This window comes from Pongo abelii, chromosome 13 (genome assembly GCF_028885655.2).
Source record: "Pongo abelii isolate AG06213 chromosome 13, NHGRI_mPonAbe1-v2.0_pri, whole genome shotgun sequence".
Taxonomy (NCBI): domain Eukaryota; kingdom Metazoa; phylum Chordata; class Mammalia; order Primates; family Hominidae; genus Pongo; species Pongo abelii.
The window spans coordinates 37,528,151-37,542,470 of record NC_071998.2 but is presented as its reverse complement, the minus strand read 5'-3'; the positions used below and the strand labels follow the sequence as shown (position 1 = coordinate 37,542,470).

At 40.5% G+C, this 14,320-nt stretch overlaps 1 protein-coding gene across 3 annotated transcripts in view; it reads right to left on the bottom strand.

Moving 5' to 3' along the window:
• The window catches only part of MLLT3 (MLLT3 super elongation complex subunit), a 276,072-nt gene extending 274,162 nt beyond the window's left edge, over window positions 1–1,910 (bottom strand). For 2 of the 3 annotated variants that reach the window (XM_024252692.3, XM_054519811.2), the window contains exons 1-2: window positions 1,611–1,910; window positions 7–187 (exon numbers count right to left, since the gene is read on the bottom strand). In XM_024252692.3, coding sequence (XP_024108460.1) covers window positions 7–187; window positions 1,611–1,622 — 193 coding nt within the window. In that variant the 5' untranslated portion in view covers window positions 1,623–1,910. Of the gene's footprint in view, window positions 1–6; window positions 188–1,129; window positions 1,509–1,610 lie in introns of those variants that run through there. The other variant, XM_054519812.2, reaches the window with a different exon arrangement.
• Between the last annotated feature and the right edge of the window lie 12,410 nt (window positions 1,911–14,320).

Below are 14,320 nucleotides of genomic sequence, written 5' to 3'. Positions count from 1 at the left end.
CCCTACCTCTTTTTGGCCTAGGAAAGCTTTCGTGCAAGTGGAAGACGACTTTCTCCACAAAGTGCTGTATGTTACTGTGCTCCGGGCCGCGTACGAACACCATCCAGTCGTGGGTGAAGCCCTCCACGGTGGGTTTTTTCCTCACCTGGGCGCGGTGCCCCAGCTCCAGCTTCACCTGCACGGCACACTGCGGGCAGGGGGAGGAGAGATAGCCGTGAACAACAGGAAGGCGACGTTTCGGCTGTGAACGTTGCGCCTGACATTTTTTTCCTCCTTCTTGAAACGCACATAAAAGGAAACGACGGTGCTCTCTGCATCCACGTTTCACGCGCGTGGGCGCGCACACCCCACACCCCCAAATATACCCGCCCGCCCGGCCCGGCTCGGCCCCAGGCGCCCCGGGCCCCGCATCCACATCGGACAGGATTGTAACGGAATGTTATCCCCAGTCGGGAAGGGGGTCGGGGAAAAGAGCGAGAACACACTCAGCCACGACAAGCACGACAACAAATGCATCGGAAACAAATCAGAAGGCGATGCCGGGGCGGTTTCCCGGCGTGGGAGGGGAGGTGGCTGGGACCCAGCGGGACCGAAGGGCTCCTAGCGAGCCCCCTCCCCGAAAGTACCGCGGCGACAGGCACACGCCGAGGAAGTCTTTGTGTACGTGTGTGTGTGCGTGCGTGTGGAGCGCTGTGCCAGGCGGAATGGAAACTACAGGCAGCCTCTGCTGATGGGCACAAACTCCCGTGCTCTTGCCACGGGGTTCGTGCACAACAAAAATGAGACGTCGTCATACACACTGAAACACACACACACACGCCCGCAGGAAAACACGCCGAGGCATCCATAACTTAGAGCACCCCGCACCCCCCGGCGAAAAGCCCCACGCGATCGGCCAGGCCAGTCGAACCGAGCCCCCGCAACACACTTTCAAGAACCCAAGTGGCTCCAAAGTATCTCCCACCTCCCCCCAAAAAATGAAATTCAGAAAGGCAGGGCGGCGGGCGGACAGCCGCCGAGGCTCGGCTCGCGCTCAGCACCTCCCGGCGCTGGGGCAAAGTTGCGTGCGGCCCCGCCGCTGTCAGCCCCGCACACTTCGGCTCACACACGCGCGCCGCGGAGAACGCACCATCGTAGCGGCCGCGGCGCTTTGCGGAGGTGCGGCCGCCGAGGCTGCTCGCCGCGTCCCCGGACTGTGCCCGCAGCTCCCGGCGGCGGCGGCTGAAATATGGCTGAGTTATTATTCGCCTCCTTCCACCGTGTGTGAGTGTGTGTGTGAGTGCGCGCGTGTGAGCGAGAGGGAGTGTGTGAGTGCGCTTCTTGTGATTGCAAAGAGGCGAGGAGGGAGGGAGGCGCGGGGGGGGGTGGAGGGGCGAGTGTGAGCGTGAGTGTGTGTGTGTGTCTGTGTGTGTGTGTCTGTGTGCGCGCGCGCCGGGGGGGTGGGGGAGGAGGGGAGCGGAGGCTGAGGGAGAGGCGGCAGCTCCCTGCAAGCCGTACCAACCTTTCTCTAATTGGAACCGCGGAGCGCTGGCGCTGTCTGGGCTGCGGCGGCGCAGGGCGAGGAAGGAAAGTGGGGGAGGTCTTTTATTATTATTTTTGCGCGTACTTACCGAGCTAGCCATGCTTGGGGGCCCGGAGGTTTGCTGGGGTGTTGTGTGGTACCCCCCCTCCTCCGCCCCCCCTCAGCTGTAATTCATGAAGAGGCTGCTATGAATGAGAGCGCGCCCAGGAGCGGAGGGTAGATGGCGGACATTCTCTGCCTTTTTCCCCCCGCGCTCACTTGCTCGCTCGCTCGCTTATTAAACTCAGCCCCAAAAGCAAAAGCAGCAGCAGCAGCAGCAGCTCCAGGGTAAAGAAGATGATTCCGGAGCATGCGCCGTCGCGCCTGACACCCGGGCTCCTAGCCTCACAGGGCGGAGGGAGGGCTTGCCGGCGGGGCGGAGCGCGCGGGGAGGCAGAGCGAGCGAGCCAGGGGGAGCTCGAAAGAGCCAATCACCTGCCACCTCCCGAAACCCCGGCGGCCCGCAGCGCCGCACTGGAAAGCCTCGCTTAAAGTAACAGGTTCCTGCTGGGGGGGGTGGCAGGGAGGGGGCGCAGGAGTGGGGAGAGCGGCCAGCTGGGGAGCCATCCCAGCCCCTGTGTAAACTCTGCTCGCCCTACAATAAAAAACGGATTAAAACTGCTGGAATGTAGCCACTGCTTAGAGCCCCCAGCAGCCGGAGAAGGGGTGTTAAATCAAGTCCTTAGCTAGTACGCACGGGGAGGAGGGAGTGGGCTTTCTTTTACTTTCCACCACGTATTTCTGTGGTTTTGTGCTGAAAAGACAAGAACTCACACCCAAACAAACTTACTTAAAGAGAGCGAGAGAAATGCCATCCTGCAAAAAACGAGCATGAAAATAGCAATCACTGAGGCCGTTCTAACCCGCAACGATCCCCTGGCCCCCTGCCCCATCCACTCACAGGCACCCGCCCGCCACCCTCACTCCCCGCCCTCCTGCCACCGCCACCGAAAATTTGAAAATGAAATGAACAAGGGAGAAACAAGGATGCTATTTCCTTGCAAGGGAACGCCTTCCGCGTTGGTAATCCCCGGCTGGGAAGCTTCATAAAGCCGTGCCCAGGTGAAGGCAAGACACCTGGGCGTGCCGGGTACAGACCCTCGGGGACCAGGCTTGGAGTTGTTTTCTTCGGGAGGCTTCCCTTTCTGACAGACTACTGAGTTGCATCAGAACGTGGAGGATTGTCCTCTGAGGACTCGTGGGGCAACCGGGAGTCTTAAAATAGCAGATAAAGCTAATACTGACTGTAATGTACATAAATTGGATTATAATCTTTAGGCGTATTGGTGACAACCAGCGTAATCCATCTCTGGGTATTAATCCGGTTAGACTCCCGGGTGACAACCAGTCGCAGGAGTGTTCCCAGAGTCGCGCCTCTGCAAATGTTCTCACTCGCGTTGTATTTGATCTCAGTGGCCGGAGACAGAACAGCGCGGCCACGCGTGGGGCGCGGAGAGGAGTATCAACTACTGGCTTCCTTTAGAAACGCAGATAACCTTTAAAAAGGAAACGGATAAGATCTAGACGATTTATTTGAAAGTGAAAGATGGATGTGACTTTGGTTCGTTAAAAAAAGATCCTTGCATCTTCCTAGCCCTTAGACCTCCTTTGCCTTCTCTTTTCTTTACTCCCCTTTTTCCCTCGCCTTCCAACTTCTTGCTGAACCTTGATTTTTCCTTCTCCTTGCCTTTCCTCTTCGTCCCTCTTTCTTTCCTCTTCTCCCTTTCTTTCCTCTTTGTCCCTTTCTTTCCTCTTTGTCCCTCTTCCTCTTTCTGACTGAACTTCCTTGCTTTTCTCTTTTCCCTTTTCTTCCCTTTTCCACAAAAGCAAGTTGTCTCTGCCCTTGAATTGAGGAGAGCAGAATAGCGGGGAGGACATTACCTAGGGCGTCCTGTGTCCTCGCTGTTAATTTTCAGTTCTCCCAGCAGCTCTCAAAAAGATCCTGGGAATCAGGTCGCACCACTTGGAACCAACCTTAGTTTCCAAACCAGCAGCCTTCCAACTCAACTTTTGATTCCCTAAAACTGATATTCTGCTGCCTGTCAGTTATAATCAAGAAACTTCTTTGGCTTGAGGTCCCCAGTTCTTCCCAGCCTTCTACAGGATTTAGCATAGAATGGAGCAAACGACTGAAGGGAGAAACATTTTAATCTAAATCCAAGGGCTTAGATTTGTCAACTGACACACATATACATAACTGCATATCATCCTGTAGGTATATGTGTCGCTGTGTCCGTATGTGTGTACAAGGACTAAATTTATATTCGCAGAGACAAGCTGTGTGGGTAGTATCTACGTGAAGGGGGGACCTATTTGTTGTGCATTATTAAACTTTTGATAAAATAATCAAATTGGAGAGCAGTCCTTTGTAATAATAATATTGGAAACTAAAGGTTATCTGGATGTGCCATTAGTAAAGCCATTTCTTATTAAGAAGTAACCATTAACAGCGAGTGTAGCTCAGGACACAGGCAAAAAACAACAATCCCATTCCCCGTTTGAGTTCATTTCAGGGTTTAACTTCTTCTGGCGCCAGCCACCGGACTCTGTTGAGATTGTCTCCAAAACTTGTACCCGCACAACAGATAGAGGTCTCTTTTTTTAATTATATGTTTGCTGAATTCAGATTTATTCCAGCAATCACTAATAAGCCATAGAGTCTGAAAGGGTATTTTCCCAGTACCCCGCTTTCCTCAAAGAATGCTCTAACAACCCAATGTAGTTACTCCCAATCTCCAAATACTGGACATTTAGATTCCGTCAGTAGATGGCGCACGGAGCTCTTCCACGGACGTCCTTACGTGACCCCTTCACAACAAAAAGATCAGGAAGGCAGAGAAAAGAAAGAAAAGAAAACACAAGACTGAATACTCTCCATTCAACTTTGGAAAAAGAAATGTATGCAAGTCTTTCAATTTATTAATTACAACCTATTTTAATAAGCTTGCCATTAAAAACAATTAAAATCGATTAATTTCCTGTGCAGATCTTCACACTTTTACGTGAGGTAAAAATGTGGAAAATAACCTTTTGTGTACTTGACAATGTAATTATAGAAAATGTATTGTAAATAAATTTTAAGACAAACTTCAGTGCTAAATACAGGAATAGTAATATAATAACTAAAATGGAAGTGATGAGGGATAAAATCATCTACTTATCCAAAGAATAATTATCTTACGAAAATTCATACTGTTGTATATAGCACAGTATGAAGCACCATGGGGTTAGTTTGAAGATCAGAAAAGTAATTAACATATCAAATAAAAATCGTGATGAAGAATAAAAGAGAAGAGTGTCTGTGACAGATCACTACCACCACTACCATCACCATTGCCCTACCACCATCATTTTGGCTCCAGCGTTTTTATTTGCAATTGTTTTGTTTAGTCTGGAAGCTAAAGCCAGTTTCCATGTTTCTGGCAGAACAAAGAGAGGGCCTTTAACGTGTAATGAGAGTGTTAAGGAGCATCCTAAAATAAACTTATCTATTTGTTGTGATAGATAATTGATGCACAAATTCAAATCAATAAAAATTTACCATTTATTTCCCATCATTGCTGTATAGACTTGGGGAGAAAAGAGGAAGAAGAAGCATGGAAAAAACTAGAAAATGTGCCAGACACTAAATAGACATTTTGCAAAAATCAGACTCAAAGTAATTAAGGATTCTTCTTCCATAATGGTGCACCTTTTTCTGTGTACTGCATCCATGTGTTTATTCACAAAATGATTCCATGTCTCAGGCAGAGAGTTAGGCCCTAAGACTGTAAGAATGACAGGATTCCTGATATCAGAGTTTATAAACCAGGGGAGAAGTTTCACCAAAAACTTTTTTTTTTTAATTTCATAACAGCTAAATTTGGGATGTGTGTCATATATAAGCGAGGAGCATAGAAACCTGACATGAACAGCCCAAGGACAGGAAAAACAGTGACATGAGATTAGAAGCCAGGAGTCATTGTCCTTAATTCCACCTTTTAATACTTAAAAGGTGGGGAGGGGCAGATATCTTTCTTGCAACAGCAGCCAATTCCTACTTTCCTTTTTCTTGATCTAAAGTATTTTGTATGTTCACTTTTTTACAGCTCTTTTAGGGAGAAAAAAAAATCCCACAATGAAAAAAAGCTAAGTCTTTTCAAGATCATGAGCAATTCTCAGTTGAAATCATCTCCCCATTTCTTATGGAAATTTTTGGTTCAAAATGTTACATGTTTAACATTATATTTAATTCATGATTCTAGGATAGTGTGGGAACACTAAAATGGTAAGAATCATTACTACTTTGAAAAAAAGATTGCTTTGATAGCCATTTGAGCACCTAGTCCAGGACTATTTCCAGAGATAAGAAATACACAGAGCTTTTTTAACCACCAGTGCCTCTTCATGTGTAAATTATTCCCTGAGAGTAATTTAAGCAATGCACTTACACATGCAGAAGACACAAGTGCCTCCACAGTAATAATTTATTAATTTAGTGGGCTGTATCCTTAATTTAATAAGTAGCACCTCAAGGCCTGAAAATTAATCAAGGATGTCATGTAAAACCAGCAATATGAAACAAAATAAGTACTGGGGGACAGTTGATATAGTGTGATTGAAAGTGTCGCCGTAATATATACAGGAGGCTTAGTGGAATAGTTCTAGGTAAAATACATATTAAGTTGAAAATCCTTGCTGTAAAACAATCTATCTAAAAAGTAGACCCAATGACTATATCTTTATGTATCTCTGGCATCTCTTCAAACGCTACTGTGCAATGTTCCGTCTTTCTTTATGTAATGATTTGATATCTTTTATTTTTAATGGAAATTCTGTTTGTTTTTATATATGAGTTCACCTCTCCCACTCACATATAATGAATCAGGGCTTAAAATAATCACTTTATCTTAAAATAATAAAATATATTTTGTCTTTTTGGTAAAAATTGAAAAATAACATATCAGGCCTATGAACTAATTTGGACAGCTCAAATTTCAACAAAAACTGCCAAAAACTTAGGAAAAAGAAGTGACTCCTAGCCAGGCACAGTGGCTCATGCCTGTAATCCCAGCATTTTGGGAGGCCGAGGTGGGCAGGTCATGAGGTCAAGAGATGGAGACCATCCTGGCCAACATGGTGAAACCTTGTCTCTACTAAAAATACCAAAATTAGCTGGATATGGTAGCACACGCCTATAGTCCTAGCTACTCGGGAGGCTGAGGCAGGAGAATCACTTGAACCCGTGTGGCAGAGATTGCAGTGAGCCAAGATCACACCACTGCACTCCAGCTTGGTGACAGAGCGAGACTCCATCTCAAAAAAAAAAAAAAGAAATGACTCCTTTCCATCTACTAAATGGTGTGACAGTGGCTTGAAAATAATACTAAGCCTCTAAGAAGCGAGTGATTTACTACCTTCTGGTAGGATCAAGTATCCTGGTTGGGTTAAGCTATTTACAGCCAGCCTTGAATAATCCATGAGTATATTACCTACTTTGTAGATAATCCACAATGACACAATTTATGTGTGTGGAGTTTTTTAAATGTAAATTTATGTTATAGGCAGAGTTTTTAAAACTATACAAAATGTATGTCCCTGCATCTACTTGTTACTTTCCATTCATAGTTTTTCTCACAGAAAAGTTTATATATTATTTCATCCTTTCTGTTTTGGAGCTCTTTCTAAATTTTACTAAGAAAAACTTTCTAAATTTTATTAACCAATTTTTCATGTCAGATATAGGGTGCTTTGGCAAAAAACTCTTGATCTAGGAAGCAATACCAATCAATGGGAAAAAAGGAATGTTCATTTACAGTTTGCTAAATCAAAATAACTCTTAAAGGCTATTCCTAATTATAGGTCTATTACATATGCTCTATGAATCCAAATAAGGGAAAGTTAGTGAAGAACTGTCTTTTGCACTGTATTGATAACAGTTTGGGAGAAATTTCAAATAGTAACAAGGAGATAAAAATAACTTACGAATAGCTAAATAACTTTATTTCTGTACGATCAGACCCTTAATATTTCTTATTTCAATCTTTTCTTATGTTTCATGACTTTAGCATTTTAGTTTGATGATTAGTTTAATGTGTTCAGTTAACTTTTATTGGCTTTCTATTGAAGGTCAGCTACTTTTCTTGGTCCTTTCAAATCAGGGTAAGTTTAGGATGCCTCTAACTCTCATTTATTTCAAGGCATTTCATAATTATTGAATTAAAGTTGACAGATTGCCACAACAAATGAAAGATGTTATTAAGCACTTAACGATAAGCCCTGGTTATTCACTTGTATCCTTATTTAAGAAAAAAAAAAAAGATTTAGCCATGACATTGTAGTAACCTCTACTTTAAAAAAATGGCTGAAATTATTTACTAAGATTAAAACAAGTATTGAGAGCACTTCCAAATTAAAATTTTACTTTAAAGGATCCAACTAGTCAAAGTTGGGACAATTTGAACTTCAGAAAGAATCTATGATTCCATAATGGTACTTTAAAAAACTAACAAGAAGGTTGAAAACAAAACTTCTTCTTATGGAAAAATGCTAGCTAATATACATAAAAGGAATGATAGGATCAGAAAAGTCATAATTTTGCAGACTCCATAACAGTAATAGATTTAGTCAAGGCTCATCAGTATATGCTGAAAGTATTAAGTGAAAGATTTTGGGGAATACATTATTCACAAAATCTGGTGTTACAGATTACATATTAATTTTATATATCAATATTAATTTAATGTTATAGTATCACAGATTACATATTAATTACAAACGGAGAAAGAGACCTTTACAGTGGAAACATCTCATGGACACCACTTAACCAAGTGATTAAACTTACCATCATTTCTAGTGGGAAGAGCTGACATCATGTGCCTCTTGATGTGATGCAATAAGAAAGCATACAGCATCACCACCTATGTATTTTTCTTGCCAAAAATGTTTAACCTGAATCTAATCAAGAGGAAGTAATCAGACAAATCCAGATTATGTAGAACATTTTACAGGATAACTGACCTGAACTCTTCAAATATCAGTATCATAAGGGCCAAAAAAAACAAAAAGATAAGGATAGGTCCAGATTAAAGTTGACTAAAACATGACAACTAAATACAATGTTTAATACTTACCGGAATTCTGGATACAAAAACATGTCTATAAACACAAAATAGCCTAAAGTTTATTCTTGGAATAATTGGAGAAATCTGAATCTATACTGTATATTAGAAGATATTATCAAAGTGAAATTTCTTGTGCTAATAGGGTTGTGATTAGACAGGTGACTCTCCTAGTTTTTGGAAAATACATGCCAAAGTAGTTAGGGTCGTGTCATGTGTACAACTTACACTCAAGTAGGTGAGTCAAAATAATAAAGATACAGATTAAGATAAAAGAGAGGTAAGGTAAATGAATTGAAATTATCGTTGTACTGCCTTTTCAGTAAATTCGTCTTTTTTTTTTTTTTTTTTAAGATAGGGTTTTATTCTATTTCCCAGCTGGAGTACACTGGCACATTCATAGCTCACTGCAGCCCTCCAACTCCTGCACTTATGTGATCCTCCTCTCACCTCAGCCTCCAGAGTAGCTGGGATTACAGGCACCAGACACCATGTGCAGCTATTTTTTTTTAAATTTTTTTATAGGCAGGAGGTCTTGTTATGTTGCCAGGGCTAATCTCGAACTCCTGGCCTCAAGCAATCCTCCTGTCTCAGCCTCCCAAAGTGCTGGGAGTGCAGGCATGAGCCATCATGCCTAGTCTCCTTTTTTCAAAACATAAATTGTAGGGGGAAAATTGGTTCTTAAGATTCAGAACTAATTTAGGAAGTCACAGTTCTGTATATGTATATGTATATGTTCTGTATATGTTATTTGATGATTTTTTTTCTTAAAAATATATGCTTAATAAGAACAAAAGTAGGACAAATGAGAAGAGAAAATATTACAATCTAAATGATTTTATTTTTATGTAAAAGATTGAGGTTATAGTTTTTTTCTTTTTTCTTCTTTTCTTTTTTGTCAGTTTAAAGCTTTACCTATTTTATGTTTTTTCCTTTCTGCCTACCACCAAATTTGTTTTTGAATTATAATAATGTGACGGCTTTTAGTTGACTGACATGTTTGAGGTCAGCATATTTGGTGATCTCAGCTTTTCTCTGGGAATGAAGGACTCCAAAGGGAGCAAGAAACTAGACATAGGTTTGGCATGCCCTGCTGAATTAGTGACAATATTTTCATGGAATGTTCTTTCAAAAGTAGATGCTGTGTATGAAAGGTTTCCCTCATGAGATTACAGCAATTTAAAGGTCATTCAATTCTACAGACCGCTTAATTGTGCCCCATTAAGCATTTCTCAAAAAGAAGTATGTGTGTTTTAATAGCATTCAAGGACTGCCAATATCAGCATTGTCTAACTTAGAAAGATTATTTTTTTCATGCCTTTTATCACTGACCCGGTGTATAATGCACTGACTTTCCTTTTTTATTGCTCAAGGGCAGCTGGATGAGTAGCCTTGGCTCATTTAGAAACCATCTAATGCTTTTGTTCTTAGTTAATATTTTCTTTAAAGGTCACCTACCTCTGACACCTGTCAGGTTAGTACTTCTCAAAATCGGGAATAGGACCTTTTCTTGATCAAGTACAGCCAATGCAATGTCTAAAGATTGGCCAGCAGTTTTGAACAAATAGCAGATTAACAGATTGCTCTTTGAGCTGTCCTTTTATACCCAGGATGTTTATGGAGATTTTTTTGCCAACCAGGTACCAGAGAGGAATGTGGAAAGAGTAGACTAAATAACAGGGTAGAGAGCTCTCTGTTTCCTTTCCAAACTTGAGAGAGAATGCACAAAGGCACCACTAACTCCTTAAAACGTCTGTGAGGGGTAGAGAAGGTCATTAAGTGAAAATGTGAATTTAAAAAATCAGGTCCCAAAAAAGAACAAATAAACAAAATAAATCCAAACCAATTTAAGATAAAAACTCCCAAACTAGACCATAAAGCAAAATTTATGGGAATTATAAATATGATGACAGTGTTCTGAAAAAATTCTTTTTACTGTAAGTGCAAAGCATTCAGAGACTGGTCTTGATTTTTATTCAGTAATCTCAATGTGGAAGCTGTAATTGTATATAACAGTCCATGTAGTTTCTTAATTCATTAGTTGTTATACTGTGGTTCTTACCCAAGTTGTGGTACTCTGTAAACAAAAGGCACCAGAAGTGTCTTTTAGAGATGTCAGACCACCTAACCTTTCCTTCAATCAAGGCCTTTAATTCTCTTATACAACCCTATATTTAAAACTATGTACTGGTCTCGCTGTATCCCAGATGTTTTGATTAGAGAGCTAACGCAATGGTCTGACTTCAAGCCAAAACTAAAGTTGAACCTTAAGGCAGTGATCATATGCACATGGCAGGAAAAAGATATAAACGCAGTTTCCAGGTCATAATGCAAAATATTCCAAGTCATTTTGTCTTCCTTGACTCAACAACGTGGTACAGATTTTTTAGCGAGACACTCAAGGCTTTGATTTTTATTTTATTTTGGAGAGAATGGGAAGAAGTTGTAATTATTCTAATTAAAATGGCAATAACCATATTAGTGGATGAAATTGTTTATTGGTTCTATTGATATAACATATTCAACAAATACAAAACAGAAAAGAATAACGTTTCCCTAACATTATAGATTTATTTCACAAATATTACTGTATACCCATTATGTATAAAGCACAAAAAACTAAATTCTGCAACTTGAAATAGAATTCAACAGAAAGTTAATTTGGATGGAGCCATATTGGTTAAAGGAAAGAGATAAATGTAAGAAAAGGCTGGGCACAGTGGCTCATGCCTGTAGTTCCAATAGTTCCAACTACTCAGGAGGCTGAGGCAGGAGGATCCCTTGAACCCAGGAGTTCGAGGACAGCCTGGGCAACATAGTAGGACTCCATCTCTAGAAAAAAATAAAGTAAAAAGGCACAGGTAAGAAAGACTTCAAAGTGTGTAGAGAAATAAGAAAATCTGTTAAAAGGCAATGTTGAAAAACTTGTAAGTACTTAGTTTTTGAGTTTTGATCTGTTTCCTAGCATAAGTCTACTCATTAAATAACGAGAAACAATATGAATAAAATAATATAGGCATAGTTTGAATTTAATAACAATTTAGAAATGGAGAAGCAAGGGCGTTTGTCATTACACAGGATTCTGTCATTCCTAATGAATTTTGTCAAGGTTAAGGTACACCGATCCTCATTTTTCCAGTTGGGATTAATCAGAACACTCCTGATTCTGGTTTTACCATAGCAGGAGTCTTTAGCTTCATTCTTTTCCCCTCCACTCCCATATTTTATCATATTGGTTGTTTTGAAAAGCTGCTTTGTGTTTCATGGGTAGAAATTCTGAAAAATTAGATCTGAAGGTAATTGCTGAGGCTTTATGATTTAATATTACATGTTTGGAGACAAGAGTTCATTCAACTCACATGCAGATAAATGAAAAATGCTACAAAATGGCATTAAATCAATCTCAGCATTTTTTTCCTTTTAAAATATTGACCTAAATATAAATTGGCTAAACTTCTCCTTAATGTCAAAGATAAAATGATTGAACTCTCGGGTATAAGCAAGCCTACTTGGCAAAACTGGGGAGCAGAAGTAATTCTGAGCCAAGCACATGTCTCAAAAAGGAAGTTCTTTGACACGAGAGGTTGTCTCCAACTGGCAGAGTTCAGGAATAGCAGACTTGCCCAAAATAACAATTTTGAGCCATCTTACTCTATTGTAGAAATAGAAAAAAAACATTTCAAAATAATTTTTCATTAAGCTAATAGTAGAAAACGTATTTAACTTAAGAATAAAGATGGCCCCAAAGTAGCTGTTAAGTCAAAGGTAAAAACAACAATATTTTTAGAACCCCAAAATCAGTTTTCACGTTTGTTTGCTTTTTCTTTCAGTGAATACATGTAGTTTTCTAAGTACTCATTCTCTCTCAGATAATAAAACTAAAAGCCTGGCCTTTTTGAGTAATGACAGTTCTCATCTACTAGTCACTTAAAAGCCATTTTTAGAAAAAAATGTGTTTTGCAAAGAATAAAACCATAATAAATGGAGGAAATATACAAGAAGGGGGAGGGAGAGAATTAGTTATAGACTATGATTGTTTACTAAGTAAAAAAGTCTCTACATGACACAAAATTATCCTTGAGAACATGAAGTAGTAATTGCAAAATTATGTCACACTGAAATTACCTAAAATTATTCTGGCAAGACACATAAACATGTAAAACACCAGTCACCTTTATCTGCAAGGTTTAAAAGAAATGGGTTTATGAATAAAATTCCATGGCTAAGACAGAGGATATGAGGTGGTGGCTGGAGAACTGAATTGAAACTATATCCTATTTTGTTTGACCTGAACAAAATTTTTGGCTTATTTATTTGTTTAAGGTAGTGGATAGTATGTCAAGTTTGGAAAACGTTACGTAAAAATTCGAATTCCCTGCTTCTCCTGGGGAAAAAGTAAATCAGAAATCTGGCCACCCAGGGCTCACGTATCCAGAAGACTCAGCTGAAGCTGAGTTCAGGCTACCCCCTTAGACTAGGTACTCCTCCTCTAGTTGTCCACAGTTCTGATTTCGCTAATTTACTCATTTACTCAAGCAGCCCAGCTCTTGAGGCCCTTTCTGTGGTAGTGAAGATAATCTCATCCTTAGGGTCCTGTTGTTGATATAGAACAGATGTGGGTAACGTATGGTGGACAAACTGTGGCCAGGAAGTCGAGTCAGATTCTAAGTCTGTTTAAGAAAAACTTTTACATCTTTGAATAATTGAATACAATTTTTAAAAGGATATTTCATGACAAGTGAAATTATTTTAAAATTCATATTTCAGAGCCTATAAATAAAGTTTTATTGAAACATAACAAAGGTCATTAGTTTTCATATATCTGTGGCTGCTTTTCATATATCTGTGGTTGCAACAGAGACCACATGGCCCACAAAGCCTAAAATGTTTATCCTTTTTAAAGAAAAAAAATTATTCAATGATACCTATTAAAGCACAATAAGGAAGACTTTACTCAGCATCATTAAGACAGGTACAGGAACCACTACAACAGAGCCTGGCAGTGGAGGGGGAAATTGGGTTCAACTCCAAATACATGGGCAAGTGGAAATTCATAGTCAAGGAGCAGGGTGTGGTTGGATGGAAATCACTGAGAGGTAACATCAGGGGCAAAAGTGAGTCTGGCTAAACTGACCTAACAGGATTTTTGTTGAAGGCAGGCCAGGGTGACCAGACATCACCTGGAGGATGGTGGAGGATGAGAAGCCTGATCAGATTCCAAGGGTAGGGGGTTCTTGCTAAAAGTGAGTTTAATTAGGAAGTGCACAGATGGGCCTAGGAGAAGGTTCAGCAGCCTGACTAAAGTTTGGCCAAGGAAAAAATCTTTGTCACTATCTGGCCTTTATGGGAAAAGTTTGCTGACCCAATCTAGAACAGTGTTGTTCAATGGTAATATAATGTGAGGCATGTATATAATTTTAGATGTTCTAGTAGCCATATTTTTAAAAAGCAAGATGATAAAATTAGTTTTAATAATGTATTTTGTTTAACCCGATATAACCAAAATATCATTTCAATTGAAATTAATTTAAAAATTATTATTGCTATCTTTTACATTCCTTTTCATTCTGCCTTTGAAATTCAGTGTGTATATACTTGCAGTTGTGAAAGTTATCAGTATGAAAATGGAGTCACTAATATAAAACCCTAACACAATGGA